This window comes from Pristiophorus japonicus, chromosome 19, assembly GCF_044704955.1.
Source record: "Pristiophorus japonicus isolate sPriJap1 chromosome 19, sPriJap1.hap1, whole genome shotgun sequence".
Lineage (NCBI taxonomy): Eukaryota > Metazoa > Chordata > Chondrichthyes > Pristiophoridae > Pristiophorus > Pristiophorus japonicus.
Genome location: NC_091995.1, coordinates 55,731,667 through 55,749,951, shown reverse-complemented (window position 1 = coordinate 55,749,951; position 18,285 = coordinate 55,731,667). Strand labels below are relative to the sequence as shown.

At 47.5% G+C, this 18,285-nt stretch overlaps 1 protein-coding gene across 1 annotated transcript in view; it reads right to left on the bottom strand.

Moving 5' to 3' along the window:
- LOC139229870 (H-2 class II histocompatibility antigen, A-U alpha chain-like) overlaps nt 1–18,285 on the bottom strand; it is a 61,884-nt gene that overhangs the window by 12,350 nt on the left and 31,249 nt on the right. The window contains exons 3-4 of the mRNA XM_070861504.1: nt 14,473–14,754; nt 8,284–8,431 (exon numbers count right to left, since the gene is read on the bottom strand). Of these exons, the coding sequence (XP_070717605.1) occupies nt 8,286–8,431; nt 14,473–14,754 (428 nt within the window). The 3' untranslated portion in view covers nt 8,284–8,285. The remainder of the gene's footprint in view (nt 1–8,283; nt 8,432–14,472; nt 14,755–18,285) is intronic.

Below are 18,285 nucleotides of genomic sequence, written 5' to 3'. Positions count from 1 at the left end.
AGCCACCCCGGGGTCACATATGGGGAAGCATCAGTCTCCTGCCCCAGCATTGAGGTGACCGCATCCCAGGTTAGGGTAGTGGTTGGGAAGAGGGTTCGCCTGACCTGTAAGGGGCACATCCTGGTGGGAAGATGGTGGTGGCTCAGGAAGCTGAGCAAGGACATGGGAAATCTAACAGCAGATTGGGAGACTGGACAACAGCACCTACCGGACCATCACGGGCACCCAGGTGGGAGTGAGTGTGTGTTGGGATAAATGGTGGGAGGCGGAGTTAGGAGTGTATGTGTGCATGTGGGGATCAGAGAAGATATGCCCGGCAGGCATCTCCATAGCGTTCTCCCGACAGTGACAGGATGAAGGGGAGGGGACGGGATGGGACCGGAGCATGGTCGCATGCATAGTAAGCCACCCCAGCTCCATCCACGCCACCGAGTTAAGCGCACACCCCAGACAGCCCCTGCCCACAGCCCCGACCGAACCAACTGACACGGACAGATGCCCTACCACACCCAGGACCAGAGAACGGTTTGGTTTTGGTTCCCACGGACAAGCTGCTATACCAGGGGGTCCACTACGCCGTGGCCTCCGTCACCCTAAACCTTACCGAGGTGCACCTACCTGAGTGGTGCCCAAAAGAGACAGAACGCCTCTATCAGGCTCTCCTTCGAGAAGTGCTCAGGACATTCTACGAGCTCGATTTTGGCTACATGAATAAGATTTTACTGTACCGTCTACAACCCAAAGACAACGTCAAACCGAAAAGACACAGAAGAGGTTGGAGGTTGGAGTCAGGTTTTGGGAGTTGAGTCAGCTTTTCACAGGGCCCTCGCTCTGGGGAAGGTGAGCTTAACTCCAGCAGCTTTTTGCTTAGGAGCCAACCGAAAGGCAAAGAGAAGAAACCGACGCAACACCGAGGAGGAAAACCGAACCGACCAACAACGTAAAACCCACCCCAGAGGGACCCTGAGCTGAAATAAGTGCCCCCAGAACCCCGGAGTTGATAGGATTGAGTATAGGCCAAACCCCCTCACAGACTCAATTTAGGATAGGAATTGATAAGAAGGGTGGAAGTGGGAGGTGTGGTTGTGTGTGAGTGGAATGTTTTAACCTCTTATTTTCCCCTTCCCTGTTGCAAGGATTTTTGTGTTGTTGAGTGAGATTGTGCCATTACTGCTATTTATGACCTCTTCCTATGCCCTCTATCTTGGTGTTCACTATTCTAAATAAACAACATTAGCCATGTTGTACTCTTACCCACTGTGTCTGGTGCCTCGTTACTCACCCATCCTCATAAATCACACGTACAGAACCCCCTGGGAGTGTGGATTCAAACCCACACCCCAAGCTCCCCTTACAACAAGGAATGGATTAGTTCAAAGCTCGGCAATCCTGTCACATCTAGAAGTGAATGATGGTGGACCATAAACAACTAACGGGAGGAGAAAGCTCCAGGAATATCCCCATCCTCTATGATGGCGGAGCCCAGTACACCTAGAAGAATCATAGAATGGTTACAGCACGGAAGGCGGCCATTCGACCCATCGAGCCCATTCCGACTCTGCTAGTCCCACTGCCCTACCCTTTCCCTGTAGTCCTGCAATTTTCTTCTTTCAGATACTTATTCAACACGCTCATTCCTGGAATCATTCTTGTAAATCTTTCCTGCACCTTCTCTAAGGCCTTCTCATCCTTACTAAAGTACAGTTCCCAGAATTGGACACACTACTCCAGTTGGGGCTGAAGCAGTGTTTTATATAGGTTCATCATAACTTCCTTGCTTTTGTACACTAATACCTCTATTTATGAAGCTCAGGTTCCTGTAAGTCTTTTTAACTGCTTTCTCAATCTGCCCTGCCACCTTCAACGATTTATGCACACATATCCCCAGGTCTCTCTCCTCGTGCACCCCCTTTAGGATTGTACTATTTCGTTTATATGTCCACTCCATTATTTTCACACTTTTGTGTGTTAAATTTTATCTGCCAAGTATCTGCCCATTTCACTAGTCTGTCTATACATTCCTGAAGTCTATCACACTCTAGTCATCTGCAAAATCTGAAATTCTGCCCTATACACCCATGCAAGTCATTAATATACAGCAAGAAAATAAGTGGTCCCAGCACTGACCCCTAAGGAACAAAGCTGTGTTACCTTACTCCAGTCTGAAAAATAACCAGTCACCACTACTTTCTCTTTCACGTCACTTAGTCAATTTCATCAGCGGTGAAGGAGAATGTTACTGCTCTTCTGAGGATAATATCAGGAGAAGGAGAATGTTACTGCACTGAGGGGGATATCAGGATAAGGAGAATGTTACTGCCCTGAGGGGGATATCAGGATAAGGAGAATGTTACTGCTCTGAGGATAATATCAGGAGAAGGAGAATGTTACTGCCCTGAGGATAATATCAGGATAAGGAGAATGTTACTGCCCTGAGGGGGATATCAGGATAAGGAGAATGTTACTGCCCTGAGGGGGATATCAGGATAAGGAGAATGTTACTGCACTGAGGATAATATCAGGAGAAGGAGAATGTTACTGCCCTGAGGGGGATATCAGGATAAGGAGAATGTTACTGCCCTGAGGGGGATATCAGGATAAGGAGAATGTTACTGCTCTGAGGATAATATCAGGATAAGGAGAATGTTACTGCCCTGAGGGGGATATCAGGATAAGGAGAATGTTACTGCCCTGAGGGGGATATCAGGATAAGGAGAATGTTACTGCACTGAGGATAATATCAGGAGAAGGAGAATGTTACTGCTCTGAGGGGGATATCAGGATAAGGAGAATGTTACTGCACTGAGGATAATATCAGGATAAGGAGAATGTTACTGGCCTGAGGGGCATATCAGGATAAGGAGAATGTTACTGCCCTGAGGGGGATATCAGGATAAGGAGAATGTTACTGCCCTGAGGATAATATCAGGAGAAGGAGAATGTTACTGCCCTGAGGATGATATCAGGATAAGGAGAATGTTACTGCTCTGAGGATGATATCAGGATAAGGAGAATGTTACTGCTCTGAGGATGATATCAGGATAAGGAGAATGTTACTGCTCTGAGGATAATATCAGGATAAGGAGAATGTTACTGCCCTGAGGATGATATCAGGATAAGGAGAATGTTACTGCTCTGAGGATGATATCAGGATAAGGAGAATGTTACTGCTCTGAGGATGATATCAGGATAAGGAGAATGTTACTGCCCTGAGGATGATATCAGGATAAGGAGAATGTTACTGCTCTGAGGATAATATCAGGATAAGGAGAATGTTACTGCTCTGAGGATAATATCAGGATAAGGAGAATGTTACTGCTCTGAGGATAATATCAGGATAAGGAGAATGTTACTGCTCTGAGGGGGATATCAGGATAAGGAGAATGTTACTGCCCTGAGGATGATATCAGGATAAGGAGAATGTTACTGCTCTGAGGATGATATCAGGATAAGGAGAATGTTACTGCTCTGAGGGGGATATCAGGATAAGGAGAATGTTACTGCCCTGAGGATAATATCAGGAGAAGGAGAATGTTACTGCCCTGAGGATGATATCAGGATAAGGAGAATGTTACTGCCCAGAGGATGATATCAGGATAAGGAGAATGTTACTGCCCTGAGGATGATATCAGGATAAGGAGAATGTTACTGCCCAGAGGATGATATCAGGATAAGGAGAATGTTACTGCTCTGAGGATAATATCAGGATAAGGAGAATGTTACTGCTCTGAGGATGATATCAGGATAAGGAGAATGTTGCTGCTCTGAGGATAATATCAGGATAAGGAGAATGTTACTGCTCTGAGTGGGATATCAGGATAAGGAGAATGTTACTGCTCTGACTGGGATATCAGGATAAGGAGAATGTTACTGCTCTGAGGATGATATCAGGATAAGGAGAATGTTATTGCTCTGAGGATAATATCAGGATAAGGAGAATGTTACTGCTCTGAGGATAATATCAGGATAAGGAGAATGTTACTGCCCTGAGAGGGATATCAGGATAAGGAGAATGTTACTGCACTGAGGATAATATCAGGAGAAGGAGAATGTTACTGCCCTGAGAGGGATATCAGGATAAGGAGAATGTTACTGCACTGAGGATAATATCAGGAGAAGGAGAATGTTACTGCTCTGAGGGGGATATCAGGATAAGGAGAATGTTACTGCACTGAGGATAATATCAGGATAAGGAGAATGTTACTGGCCTGAGGGGCATATCAGGATAAGGAGAATGTTACTGCCCTGAGGGGGATATCAGGATAAGGAGAATGTTACTGCCCTGAGGATAATATCAGGAGAAGGAGAATGTTACTGCCCTGAGGATGATATCAGGATAAGGAGAATGTTACTGCTCTGAGGATGATATCAGGATAAGGAGAATGTTACTGCTCTGAGGATGATATCAGGATAAGGAGAATGTTACTGCTCTGAGGATAATATCAGGATAAGGAGAATGTTACTGCCCTGAGGATGATATCAGGATAAGGAGAATGTTACTGCTCTGAGGATGATATCAGGATAAGGAGAATGTTACTGCTCTGAGGATGATATCAGGATAAGGAGAATGTTACTGCCCTGAGGATGATATCAGGATAAGGAGAATGTTACTGCTCTGAGGATAATATCAGGATAAGGAGAATGTTACTGCTCTGAGGATAATATCAGGATAAGGAGAATGTTACTGCTCTGAGGATAATATCAGGATAAGGAGAATGTTACTGCTCTGAGGGGGATATCAGGATAAGGAGAATGTTACTGCCCTGAGGATGATATCAGGATAAGGAGAATGTTACTGCTCTGAGGATGATATCAGGATAAGGAGAATGTTACTGCTCTGAGGGGGATATCAGGATAAGGAGAATGTTACTGCCCTGAGGATAATATCAGGAGAAGGAGAATGTTACTGCCCTGAGGATGATATCAGGATAAGGAGAATGTTACTGCCCAGAGGATGATATCAGGATAAGGAGAATGTTACTGCCCTGAGGATGATATCAGGATAAGGAGAATGTTACTGCCCAGAGGATGATATCAGGATAAGGAGAATGTTACTGCTCTGAGGATAATATCAGGATAAGGAGAATGTTACTGCTCTGAGGATGATATCAGGATAAGGAGAATGTTGCTGCTCTGAGGATAATATCAGGATAAGGAGAATGTTACTGCTCTGAGTGGGATATCAGGATAAGGAGAATGTTACTGCTCTGACTGGGATATCAGGATAAGGAGAATGTTACTGCTCTGAGGATGATATCAGGATAAGGAGAATGTTACTGCTCTGAGGATAATATCAGGATAAGGAGAATGTTACTGCTCTGAGGATAATATCAGGATAAGGAGAATGTTACTGCCCTGAGAGGGATATCAGGATAAGGAGAATGTTACTGCCCTGAGGGGGATATCAGGATAAGGAGAATGTTACTGCCCTGAGGATGATATCAGGATAAGGAAAATGTTACTGCAGTGAGGATGATATAAGGATAAGGAGAATGTTACTGCTCTGAGGGGGATATCAGGATAAGGAGAATGTTACTGCTCTGAGGGGGATATCAGGATAAGGAGAATGTTACTGCTCTGAGAGGGATATCAGGATAAGGAGAATGTTACTGCTCTGAGAGGGATATCAGGATAAGGAGAATGTTACTGGTCTGAGGGGGATATCAGGATAAGGAGAATGTTACTGCCCTGAGGATGATATCAGGATAAGGAGAATGTTACTGCTCTGAGGGGGATATCAGGATAAGGAGAATGTTACTGCCCTGAGGATAATATCAGGATAAGGAGAATGTTACTGCCCTGAGGATGATATCAGGATAAGGAGAATGTTACTGCCCTGAGGATGATATCAGGATAAGGAGAATGTTACTGCTCTGAGGGGGATATCAGGATAAGGAGAATGTTACTGCCCTGAGGATAATATCAGGATAAGGAGAATGTTACTGCTCTGAGGATGATATCAGGATAAGGAGAATGTTACTGCTCTGAGGGGGATATCAGGATAAGGAGAATGTTGCTGCTCTGAGGATAATATCAGGATAAGGAGAATGTTACTGCTCTGAGTGGGATATCAGGATAAGGAGAATGTTACTGCTCTGAGTGGGATATCAGGATAAGGAGAATGTTACTGCTCTGAGGATGATATCAGGATAAGGAGAATGTTACTGCTCTGAGGATAATATCAGGATAAGGAGAATGTTACTGCTCTGAGGATAATATCAGGTAAGGAGAATGTTACTGCCCTGAGAGGGATATCAGGATAAGGAGAATGTTACTGCCCTGAGGGGGATATCAGGATAAGGAGAATGTTACTGCCCTGAGGATGATATCAGGATAAGGAGAATGTTACTGCCCAGAGGATGATATCAGGATAAGGAGAATGTTACTGCCCTGAGGATGATATCAGGATAAGGAGAATGTTACTGCCCAGAGGATGATATCAGGATAAGGAGAATGTTACTGCCCTGAGGATGATATCAGGATAAGGAGAATGTTACTGCTCTGAGGATGATATCAGGAGAAGGAGAATGTTACTGCTCTGAGGATGATATCAGGATAAGGAGAATGTTACTGCCCTGAGGATGATATCAGGATAAGGAGAATGTTACTGCTCTGAGGGGGATATCAGGATAAGGAGAATGTTACTGCTCTGAGGATGATATCAGGAGAAGGAGAATGTTACTGCTCTGAGGATGATATCAGGATAAGGAGAATGTTACTGCTCTGAGGGGGATATCAGGATAAGGAGAATGTTACTGCTCTGAGGATGATATCAGGATAAGGAGAATGTTACTGCTCTGAGGATAATATCAGGATAAGGAGAATGTTACTGCTCTGAGGATGATATCAGGAGAAGGAGAATGTTACTGCTCTGAGGATGATATCAGGATAAGGAGAATGTTACTGCCCTGAGGATGATATCAGGATAAGGAAAATGTTACTGCAGTGAGGATGATATAAGGATAAGGAGAATGTTACTGCTCTGAGGGGGATATCAGGATAAGGAGAATGTTACTGCTCTGAGGGGGATATCAGGATAAGGAGAATGTTACTGCTCTGAGAGGGATATCAGGATAAGGAGAATGTTACTGCCCTGAGGATGATATCAGGATAAGGAGAATGTTACTGCTCTGAGGGGGATATCAGGATAAGGAGAATGTTACTGCCCTGAGGATGATATCAGGATAAGGAGAATGTTACTGCTCTGAGGGGGATATCAGGATAAGGAGAATGTTACTGCTCTGAGGATGATATCAGGATAAGGAGAATGTTACTGCTCTGAGGATGATATCAGGATAAGGAGAATGTTACTGCTCTGAGGGGGATATCAGGATAAGGAGAATGTTACTGCCCTGAGGATGATATCAGGAGAAGGAGAATGTTACTGCCCAGAGGATGATATCAGGATAAGGAGAATGTTACTGCCCAGAGGATGATATCAGGATAAGGAGAATGTTACTGCTCTGAGGGGGATATCAGGATAAGGAGAATGTTACTGCCCTGAGGATGATATCAGGATAAGGAGAATGTTACTGCGCTGAGGATGATATCAGGATAAGGAGAATGTTACTGCTCTGAGGATGATATCAGGATAAGGAGAATGTTACTGCGCTGAGGATGATATCAGGATAAGGAGAATGTTACTGCTCTGAGGATGATATCAGGATAAGGAGAATGTTACTGCCCTGAGGATGATATCAGGATAAGGAGAATGTTACTGCCCTGAGTGGGATATCAGGATAAGGAGAATGTTACTGCCCTGAGGATGATATCAGGATAAGGAGAATGTTACTGCCCTGAGTGGGATATCAGGATAAGGAGAATGTTACTGCCCTGAGTGGGATATCAGGATAAGGAGAATGTTACTGCCCAGAGGGGGATATCAGGATAAGGAGAATGATACTGCACTTGAGATTTAATAGATGGCCAGTGAGCATGCCAAATGGAATGAATGTGCTGAACATAGTTGCTTGAAAGACTTCAAAACTTGATGAAATATTGCAGTGTTATGGTGTAGTTTCGGAGTATTGTCAGATGGTGAAGGTGTCTCCTGAGGTTGATAGATGTTGCTGGGACCCCCGTTCTGAACCTCAGCTCAGGTCTGAGTCTTCAGGGGTCACTGAGTGTTTACAAGGGTATTACAGCCTAGCTCAATCTTGTCCACATACTTGTACTTGGCAGCAGGAATCAGCGACTAACCATCAGGATTCGAGACTCTGGTTGAGCTTTGCTTCCAGTAACAATACACACAGACTATGAGGAGTTAGTGTGCTGCGTACTTACCCCTAGATGCCCTGTTGCTGAGCCTGCAGACGCTGCCTCTCTTTGATCAGTAAGATGATCCCGATAACAGCACTGATGATTCCCAGAGCGAGTCCCAGAGCACAGATCACTGTCCCAGGACCAGACTTGTCCTCGGGTACTTCAGGCTCTGTATCGAGAGAAGCAAGAAAAGAATGAGCGTCTCACAGTGAAACACAAGGTGAACAGAGTGGAGAGCTTATTTAACCAATCCACGCTACTGGTGGGGAGACTTGCTCACCAGTAGCACACATCAACAATTTGGATACCCACTGGCCACAAATCTCCATAATTCCATGGGCTAGTCACACTCGAGGGTCCATGGTTTAAGAGTTACTGCTGGTGATAAATTTGGACAATTATTGGTATGACCACAGTTAAGAGGACTATGGGGAGAATGCAGAGCTGTGGAATTAAATCAAGTCTATGAGGAGAGAGGGGGGAAGATTAGGTTTGGATTGATACTGGGCTATGGAAGACTGGGATGAGTTTTGGATTGATACAGGGTAATTGGGGAGAGTGTGGGATTAGTTTTGGATAGATACAATGCAATGGGCAGAGAGTGGGATTCGTTTTGGGATAGATACAGGGCTATGCGGAGAGAGTGGGATTCGTTTTGGATAGATACAGGGCAATGGGGAGGAGGTGGGATTAGTTTTGGGATAGATATAGGGCAGTGGGGAGAAGGTGGGATTAGTTTTGGGATAGATACAGGGCAGTGGGGAGAGAGTGGGATGAGTTTTGGATAGATACAGGGCTATGGGGAGAGAGTGGGATTAGTTTTGGATAGATACAGGGCTATGGAGAGAGAGTGGGATGAGTTTTGGTTGCTCTGGCAAAGAGACGTCACAAATATATGGGCCAAATGCCCCCTCCTGTACTGTAAATTTCAATGGTTCTGTTAATGTGTGACACTGCCCTATCTACTTTTTAAACACTTCCACTGAAAGAGAGGACAGAGGAAGGTTACAGATATATTAATTGTTTATTCACTAATATTATCAGCACCTATTTTTAGATTTGTATCGCTGCAAACTCGGAGGAGGAATTTCCTCAGTTACTGCCCAAAAATGGCAGATCCCAGGATGGCAAATTGAGGAAATGAGTTGGTGAGGCCTCCCAATAAAACCCCACTGCTAGAATCAGCAACTGAGATCTTGCGCTCACACTGCTCCTGGTGTTGTCCGTCCACCCATTTAACTGGTAAATGACACTGAGGTGGGGCACAGATTACTACAATGGCCAAATCCCCCCATTGCTGATGGAGGGACAGGCCAAAGGAAAGAAAGTGTTTGGGGTGCTATGGTGGCAGAAGGCAGGAGATCTAGCTGCAAGGTAGGAGAACGCTCTTATACATTTCAGTAGACTACTTTCAGGCTAAAACTATGGCCCTGGATTTTCAGCTTTTTTGTTGTTTTATTTGAGGGTAGAGTGCAGGTAGGATTGGGGAAATTGGGGTTTTCCACAAGGATCATTATAGAACCACTATTGTTCTCCATTTCCAGAAACACTGTGGACTCGTAAATCATAACTACAATTTCAAAATTTGTAGATGACATCAAATTGGGGGGGGGCGTATAGTTAATACGATAGAGGAAGATTGCAATAAAATACAAGACGCCATTAATAAACTTGCAGGATGGATGTGTAAATGGCCAGTGAATTTCAACATAGATAAGTGCGAGGTGGTGCATTTTGGTAGGAGGAATAAGGAGGCCACATACTGCATGGATAATAAGAGTCAGAATAGGGGTAGAGGAGCAAAGGGATCTAGGGGTATAGATTCACAAATCACAACGTAGCGTCGTAAGTTAACAAGAACCTTAAACAAAAATCAAACAAAACACCGGGGGTTCACTTCAAGGTTTGAATTGAAAGGCAGAGATGATGTTAAACTTGTATCGAACCTTGGTTAGACCACAATTGGAGTATACAATTCTGGTAATCATATTATAAAAAGGATGTAGAGACACAGGAGAGGCTGCTGAGAAAATTTACGAGGATGATACCAGGAATGTGAGGGTGAAACCATCCGGAAAGAATGAACAGGCTGGGTCCCTTTTCTCCTGAAAAGAAAAGGCTGAGGGGTGAACTAATGGAGGTCTTTAAAATTATGAAGGAGTTTTGATAAAGTAGATACAGAGTGTGTGTTTCCACTTGATGGGAAGACCAAAACTAGAGGCCATCTGTACAAGATAGTCAAGACTGGGGGGTGGGGGGTGAAAAAGAAGGAGAACATTGAGAGGGGACGAGCAGTGTATGGGGCAGGGAGAAATTGGGAAGCCACTTTGTAACCACGGCTCCGTAATGGCTATTAGATCAAGGGTCGGAATTCAGTATCGCTGGAAAGTTGGTGCTCCCCCACCTTTTTGTGGCTATTAGTGCAGAAATTTGTTCATGGCTGGGCCACTCCATATTCAGCTCCAAAAGTGAACAAATGGGTTCCAGCGCTAATGATCTTTCCAAAGTGGATTTTTCAGCATGTTGCTGTCTTAATTTGAGTGTTATCACCACTGAGAAATTCAGCATGGTAAGGGTTTCTAATGAGCCAGCTGCTCCCTGGCCTTTTCAAAGGCCCTGAGGGGGGAAAGGAGGTTGGAAGATGGCTGGTGTAGGAGGTGCAAGGAGAGCCAACAGATTCACTGATATGGAGCTGGAGACACTGATGGACGGTGTGGAGGACAGAAGAAGAATCCTGTTTCCTGATGTGGGGCAACCTGGCAGACTGACAGTATATAATGCAGAGGGAGATTACAGGGGAGGTGTCAGACACCTCCATATATGTGAGGACACACCCTCCCAGGAGGGTGCTGGCCAGTCTGCACCTGGCCCTTCCAGGGTGGCGATGGGGTTGACTCCTCCTATCTCTGGGGTGACGGGGATCCTCCTCCTCCTCAGGTGGTACTGCTGACTCGACCTCCAGTGGCTGTCCCCTCATGATGACCAGGTTGTGCAGCATGCAGCAGACCACGACGATTATAGAGACCTGTTGAGGAGAGTACTGCAAGGTGCCACCAGAGTGGTCCAGGCACCGGAACCTCTGCTTAAGGATACCTATGCACTGCTCGATGATGGACCTGGTGGTACAGTGAGTGTCATTGTACACATGCTCTGGCGCTGTCCTGGGGTTCCACAGAGGAGTGAGCAGCCAAGTGGACAGGGGATATCCCTCGTTCCCAAGCAGCCAATCGCAATCCTGATTCAGGCCGGTGAAGACGGTGGGCACACTGGCCTGGTACTACCTCCCTTGCCCACTGCCTCTCTGCACGGTGCTGACAGTAATACCTTCCCCTGCGTGCTGCCCTGCTTCTGACCACCTATACCAGGTGTCGCCCTCCCAACACTCCTCCCATCCTCAGGGTGGACCCTGCCAGGAACTCAGCAGGTTTAAATGGAACCAAAACAATTAATAAAATTATATGAAAAGATAAATAGTATGCATGCTGGAAAATGAAATAAAAATAAATAAAACTATATCAAAAGATGAATACTGCGGATGAATGCTGAAAAATGTAATAAAAATAATAAGACAGACAACTTTTTACCTACCAAAGTGGTGTCGCGTTCGGGCACCGCATCGAAAACCTCGCAGGGACACTGCCGGGAAAAGTCCTACCTTTTCCCCGGTGAATTTCACTGTGGTAGTCCCTTTCCAGCGGCCCACACGCTGCAGAGCTCACCGCTGGAAAGTCTCCTTTACAGCGGCTTCACGACGCCGTTTCTGACGGAAGTGAACACCGCTCAAATCCTTTGACTTTCTCCTATTTTTCCCTGATGTCATCGTAGTCAGTGATGCCCTTTGTTACTCTCTCTGTCCCTTCCTGACCCACTGCTTATGTTTACCCAAAACTCTGCTCTGTTCTGGAGCCTTGACATTTCTCTTGCTGCTTTTAAAGGTATTCTTCCCTGAATCCTCCCACCCTCCCTTTCACTAGTTTAAAGCCCTATCTACAGCCCTAGTTATTCGATTCGCCAGGACACTGGTTCCAGTCTGATTTAAGTGAAGCCTGTCCCAATGGAACAGCTCCCTCTTGCCCCAGTACTGGTGCCAGTGCCCCATGAAGCACAATCCCTGCCTCCCACACCACTCTGAGCCACACATTTAACCTTCTAAACTGCTTATCCCGATACCAATTGGCATGTGGTTCAGGCAACAATCCAGAGATCACCACCCCTGAGGTTCTGCTTTTTAATTTGGAACCCAGCTCCTCAAACTCTCAGCAGAACCGCATTCCTAGTTCTACCCATGTCGTTGGTTCCTATGTGGACCACCACAACTGGATCCTCTCCCTCCCACTCCAAGTTCTTCTCCAGCCACAAGGAGATGCCTTTAACCCTCGCACTGGGCAGGTAACACAACCTTCGGAACTCCCAGTCACAGCTGCAGAGAACAGTATCTATCCCCCTGACTATACTGTCCCCTACCACAACTACATTCCCTTTCAAGCCCTCCTGCAGCATGGTCAGCCTGCTCAGGCTGCAGGCTTTTCCCTCATCCACACAGGCAGCAAAAACTTCAAAACTGTTGGATAAGGACAAAGGCTGAGGCTCCTCCAGCACTGTACCTGGGGTCCCCTTACCTGCCTCAGGTACAGTCACACCCTCCTGTCCCTGACCACTAACCAGACCTACACCACTACCTAACCTAAGGGGTGTGACTGCCTCCTAGATCAAAGTGTCCAGGTAACCCTCCCTCTCCTTGATGTCCCACAATGTCTGCACCTCAGACTCCAGCTCAACAACTCTGAGCTGAAGTTCCTCAAGACGCAGGCACTTACTGCAAACGTAACTGTCCGGGATCACAATGTGCTCCACAAACTCCCACAAAGATCCCATGGCACTATTTCGAAGAGCTGGGGAGTTCTCCCCGGTGTCCTGGCCAATATTTATCCCTCACTCAACATAACAAAACATTTTATCTGACCATTATCACATTGCTGTTTGTGGGAGCTTGCTGTGCGCAAATTGGCTGCGTTTCCCATATTACAACAGTGACTACACCCCAAAAGCACTTCATTGGCTGTAAAGAAATTTGAGACGTCTGGTGGTCATGAAAGGCGCTATATAAATCCAAGTCTTTCTCTCATGCTGCAGTTGCGGAACACCACCTGCACTACCATCCCTATATGATCTTGTTCTATTTAACTAAATGTAATTAAATTTGTATTTAAGTAATTTAGTTTACAGTTCAGTTCCTTGATTACTTAATTGATCTAGATTAAATTATGGGTAATATTTAACTTTTTACAGCTTCAACTTATCCAATACTTACCAGGAATTCCCAGTCTTTGCAAATTCCCAAATAAACCACTTCGGTTAAGACCGCTCTGAGCTCTGCAAAACGATTTACTTTTATACTCTATGGGCTGGATGTTTGGTCTTCTGTCCCCTCTGTTAGTGCCCCGGAGTGGTGGCAATGATGGCGGTAAGCACTTCCGGGCAAGTGGCCAGCTCCCAGCGCCTCACCGGGACATTCGGTGTCGGTTTTGAGGGGAACATGGAACATTACAGCCCAGAAGTGGTGAGCCGGTGTGTAACGTCCCCTGGTTGTGACACCGGCCCGATCCGTGGTGCTGTGTAGCGTGCCCTGGCTGGACTGCCTGTGGAAGCTGCTGTTCCAAGCTGTAGTGACTGCAGTGAGGGAAGTAATGTCGACCTCGGGTAAGTGTAATTGGGTTTTCCTTTTTGCGATTTATGTTGTGGTGACGGGAGTTATACATTGGGAATGTTTTTGGTGGTTTTTTCCAGGTCCCCCCCTCCCCCCATTAGGCCGCTCTGAGGAAGACTGTTTAGCTCGGGATTTTCACATGCTCAGCCGGCCTCATTCCCTAAAAGAGGTGTGCACCTCCCTTCGTGAACCGCTCCACTCAGGACACAGCTGATGAATTGTGCAGTGGCAGATGTCACCCATTTGCTGGTGCAAAATGTACCGCTCCGCCCGAGACAACGCCCCAACAGAATGAATTTCTCCCCCTAGGAGTTTCCCCCATACTAATTACAGTGAGTGAATGAATAAAATCACTTTGTATTACATGAAATCTGTCTGCTTTTGGGTGAAAAACATAAATCTGAGGCCTTGCTTACAAGTAGAGGTGGAGTTTGGGTATTACACAGCAGCCTGTCATAAAGCAGTGCTGAAGTCAGCTCCTAGCTCATCAAATCCATACTGACCCCAGAATACAGTAGTTGGCTCCTCCAGAGCCTCATGCTCCACATGGCAGGAGTACATGTCTCCAGGACTCGGGACAAAGCTCAGGTACGAGAATCTCTGGAAGGAATAATCCTTTTTGATATAGTACTCCGTGCTGTTGACTCCATCAGTCATGGGTTCACTGTTTCTTTTCCACTTCATGGTGATGCGCGGAGGGTAGAATCCATCAGCCAGGCAGATCAACGTGTTGGGCTGTCCCCATTCTACAGAGTCTTCAGAGTACATGGCAGTCTGAGGGGGAACTGTGGGAAGAGACAGACACAGCATGGATAGAATATGTAGCAGGATAAAACAAAACACAATGGGTAGTCTGCAGAGTGTGAAAAATATACAGTGAGTGACAATGACCAATTCATAATCAATAGGAGACCACCCTGGTCAGATCTGAAATGAGACATTTTCAACATGCAGAGGTGGTCAATCTAACCAAAGAAAGAACTTGTATTTATATAGTCCCTCAGCACATTCACAAGTACTTTACATACAATGATTTCCATCTGTTGTGCACACAAGATTCTAAAAACAGCAAATGAAATGAATGACAAGTTCATGTTTCAGATGGTATTGGCTGGGGGATAAAACTTAGCCAGGACACAGGGAGAAAGAGAGAGGGGGGAGGGAGAGAGAGAGAGGGGGGGAGGGAGAGAGAGAGAGAGAGAGATGGGGGGGGGGGGGAGAGGGAGAGAGAGAGAGAGAGGGGGGGGGGAGGGAGAGGGGGGGAGAGGGAGAGAGAGGGGAGGGAGGGAGGGAGGAGAGGGAGAGAGGGGGGTGGGAGGGAGTGCCCCCTGGCTAAAAGGTGGAGGACACTAAAACCGGCAATTAAAACAAATTAAACTTTAAAACATATAAAATCAAATTAAAATTTAGTTGCCGGGGGTGATGATGGACTCCAGTCCCTCCGGCGCCCACCTCTCGCGGAAGGCCGCGAGCGTACCGGTGGACACCGCGTGCTCCATCTCCAAGGACACCCTGGACCGGATGTAAGAGCGGAAGAGAGGCAGGCAGTCAGGTTGAACGACCCCCTCGACCGCCCGCTGCCTGGACCGGCTGATGGCACCCTTGGCCGTGCCCAGGAGCAGTCCTACGAGGAGGCCCTCGGACCTACCCGCTCCCCTCCGCACAGGGTGCCCAAAGATCAGGAGTATGGGACTGAAGTGCAGCCAGAATTTCAGGAGCAGCCCCTTTAAATAATAAAACAGGGGCTGCAACCTCGCACACTCCATAAAAACATGGAACACGGACTCTTCCAGACCGCAGAAATTGCAGGCGGCCTGGGAGCCCGTGAACCGGCTTAAAAATTTATTGCATGGCACTACTCCGTGCACCACCCTCCAGGCCAAGTCCCCGATAAATACTGGGAGGACTCCCGCGTAGAGTGCACTCCATCGGGGACCCCCGCCTCCTCCGGACGGCAAGATGGTACGCCATGGCGTGTCCGGAAGGCCGGCGAGAATGGCAAAGTTGAGGGTGTGCAGGAGCAGCCCGTACAGGAAACCCCTCCGCGCGGAACTGAAAGGCACGGAGGGGATTTCCCCGAGGCGGCTCAAGTTGTGAGGCGCCGGCTCCCGAGGGAGGTTCCGGGGTTTGGCGCCGATGAGGAATTCCGTCCGGACGGGGGTCAGTTCGGACGGGATCTCCCCACGTGCCTGAGCCTCCTCGATGCACCTAACGGAGTCAGGGCCCAGAGCTGTTTTTAGCGACTCGATGGCATCGGCCGCGTGGCGGACGTCGGCCCAGTTTAGGCGCCGCGCCCGCGTGTCTGACACCATCCAGCCCGCTCCTCCGCCATCGAGCAGGTCCCTGACCCTGGTCACCTCACCAGCCACAGCCCTCACATCCGACTGCCACCTAAAACCTCGGTTGTGGAGGTACGGATTCCCGAGCAGCGGCTCCTGCAGGACAGCCGCCACTCCAGCCGGTGGAGAGCTGCGCTTGGTGGAGACTTTGTTCCAGATCCTGATGAGTTCCTTGTAAAAGACAGGCAGCTCCTGGAAGACGGTCCTGACGCCCCCCAAGCTCACAAACAGGAGCTGCGTGTCGTAGTTGAGGCCGTGCTGCTGGCGGAAGAAATACGTCGCCAGAGCACACCACCTAGGAGGGGGCTCGACGTAAAGGTATCTCTGCAGGGTCTGAAGACGGAAAGTCGCGAGCTGGGTGCTGACGCACACCAACGACTGACCGCCCTCCCCAAGCGGGAGCCTCAAGACCACGGCAGAGACCCAGTGCTTACTGTTGTTCCAGAAGAAGTCCACCAACTTCTTCTGTATCTTGGCGACAAACGCAGGGGGAGGGGTCAAAGTGACCAGCCGGTACCACAACATGGCGGCCACCAGCTGGTTTATGACTAGCGCTCGACCCCTGTAGGACAGCACTCGGAGCAGTCCTGTCCAGCGCCATGGGCGAGCGGCGACCTTGGCCTCCAGCTCTTGCCAATTTGCCGGCCAGGCTTCCTCGTCGGGGCGAAGGTAGACTCCCAGATAGAGGAGATGGGTCGTGCTCCAGGCAAAAGGCCTGAGCTCCTCCGGCAGGGAGTCCACCCGCCACTGACCCACCAGGAGTCCGGAACATTTCTCCCAGTTGATCCTGGCGGAGGACGCGGCCGAGTAAATCTCCTGGCACTCACGCATCCTCCGCAGGTCAGCGGGATCCTCTACCGCGAGGAGCACGTCATCGGCGTAAGCCGAGAGGACGACCTTCAAGGAAGAGTGCGACCAGCTGAGCCAATCTGACACCTATACATTTAAAAATCATGTGTTCAGCGTGTGTCTGTATTATCTCTCATACAGCTGTAGTACCAAAAATCATGAATGGCTCAAATAACCATGAGGTGTTAAGGTAATCACACTGATTGGCTCACCATGGACTAAATGTGAACCCATGGAAATCATTTCCATTCACAAGACAAATAATAAAAGCCATCAATTAATTACCAGCAGAATTGATGAGGGAGGAAGGAATAGAAGGATATGCTGATGGAGTGAGATGTAGCGGGATGGGAGAAAGCTCGTGTGGATCATAAAGACCAACACAGACCCATTGGGCCGAACGGCCTGATTCTGTGTAAATACTTTGTACCCAATCAAAAGGTACTGGTAACAAATCAACAGCTGAGCAAAGCAGCTTTCCTGGGGGAATGAGGTGGGCATATGGTAACGAAACGCTGAGATTCCTTACTGTTCCCACTCGAGTCCTGCCCATCGTTGATTAACCCCACACTTTTTCAGGTAGCTAATCGCCCCCCCAGTAGCCCCCCACGATTCCATGCAAACTGGGGTCCTGGGATGTCACTGGGGCTCCAATGTGTTTTGACACCAAGTTATGGAAGTCCTCCCCATGTTGAACCCACTCAGTAAATGGGATTGGTTTCAGAGGACCACTGGAAGCAGTATTTCAAGGGACACTCAGATCATAGGGACCTGTGCACTACTGTGCTTAGTGGATTTCCATGGGATATTTCTGCTCGGAGATTGCGTGTTCTAATTCTCTTTGCCTTACTCATTATGAATAAACATTCACAGCTTATCATGGGCACCATTCCTCCTTCATTGTTTTGGATAGAGGAAGAGGAACAACAGCAGCAGCAAAGGCAGCATGTGAACATAAGAATTAGGAGCAGTAGGTCATTCGGCCCCTCGAGCCTGCTCCACCATTCAATGAGATCATGGCTGATCTTCTATCTCAACTCCATCTTCCCGCACTCTCCACATACTCTTAGTATCCAAAAGTCTATCGATTTCTGAGCATATACAACTCTTTGGGGTAGAGAATTTCAA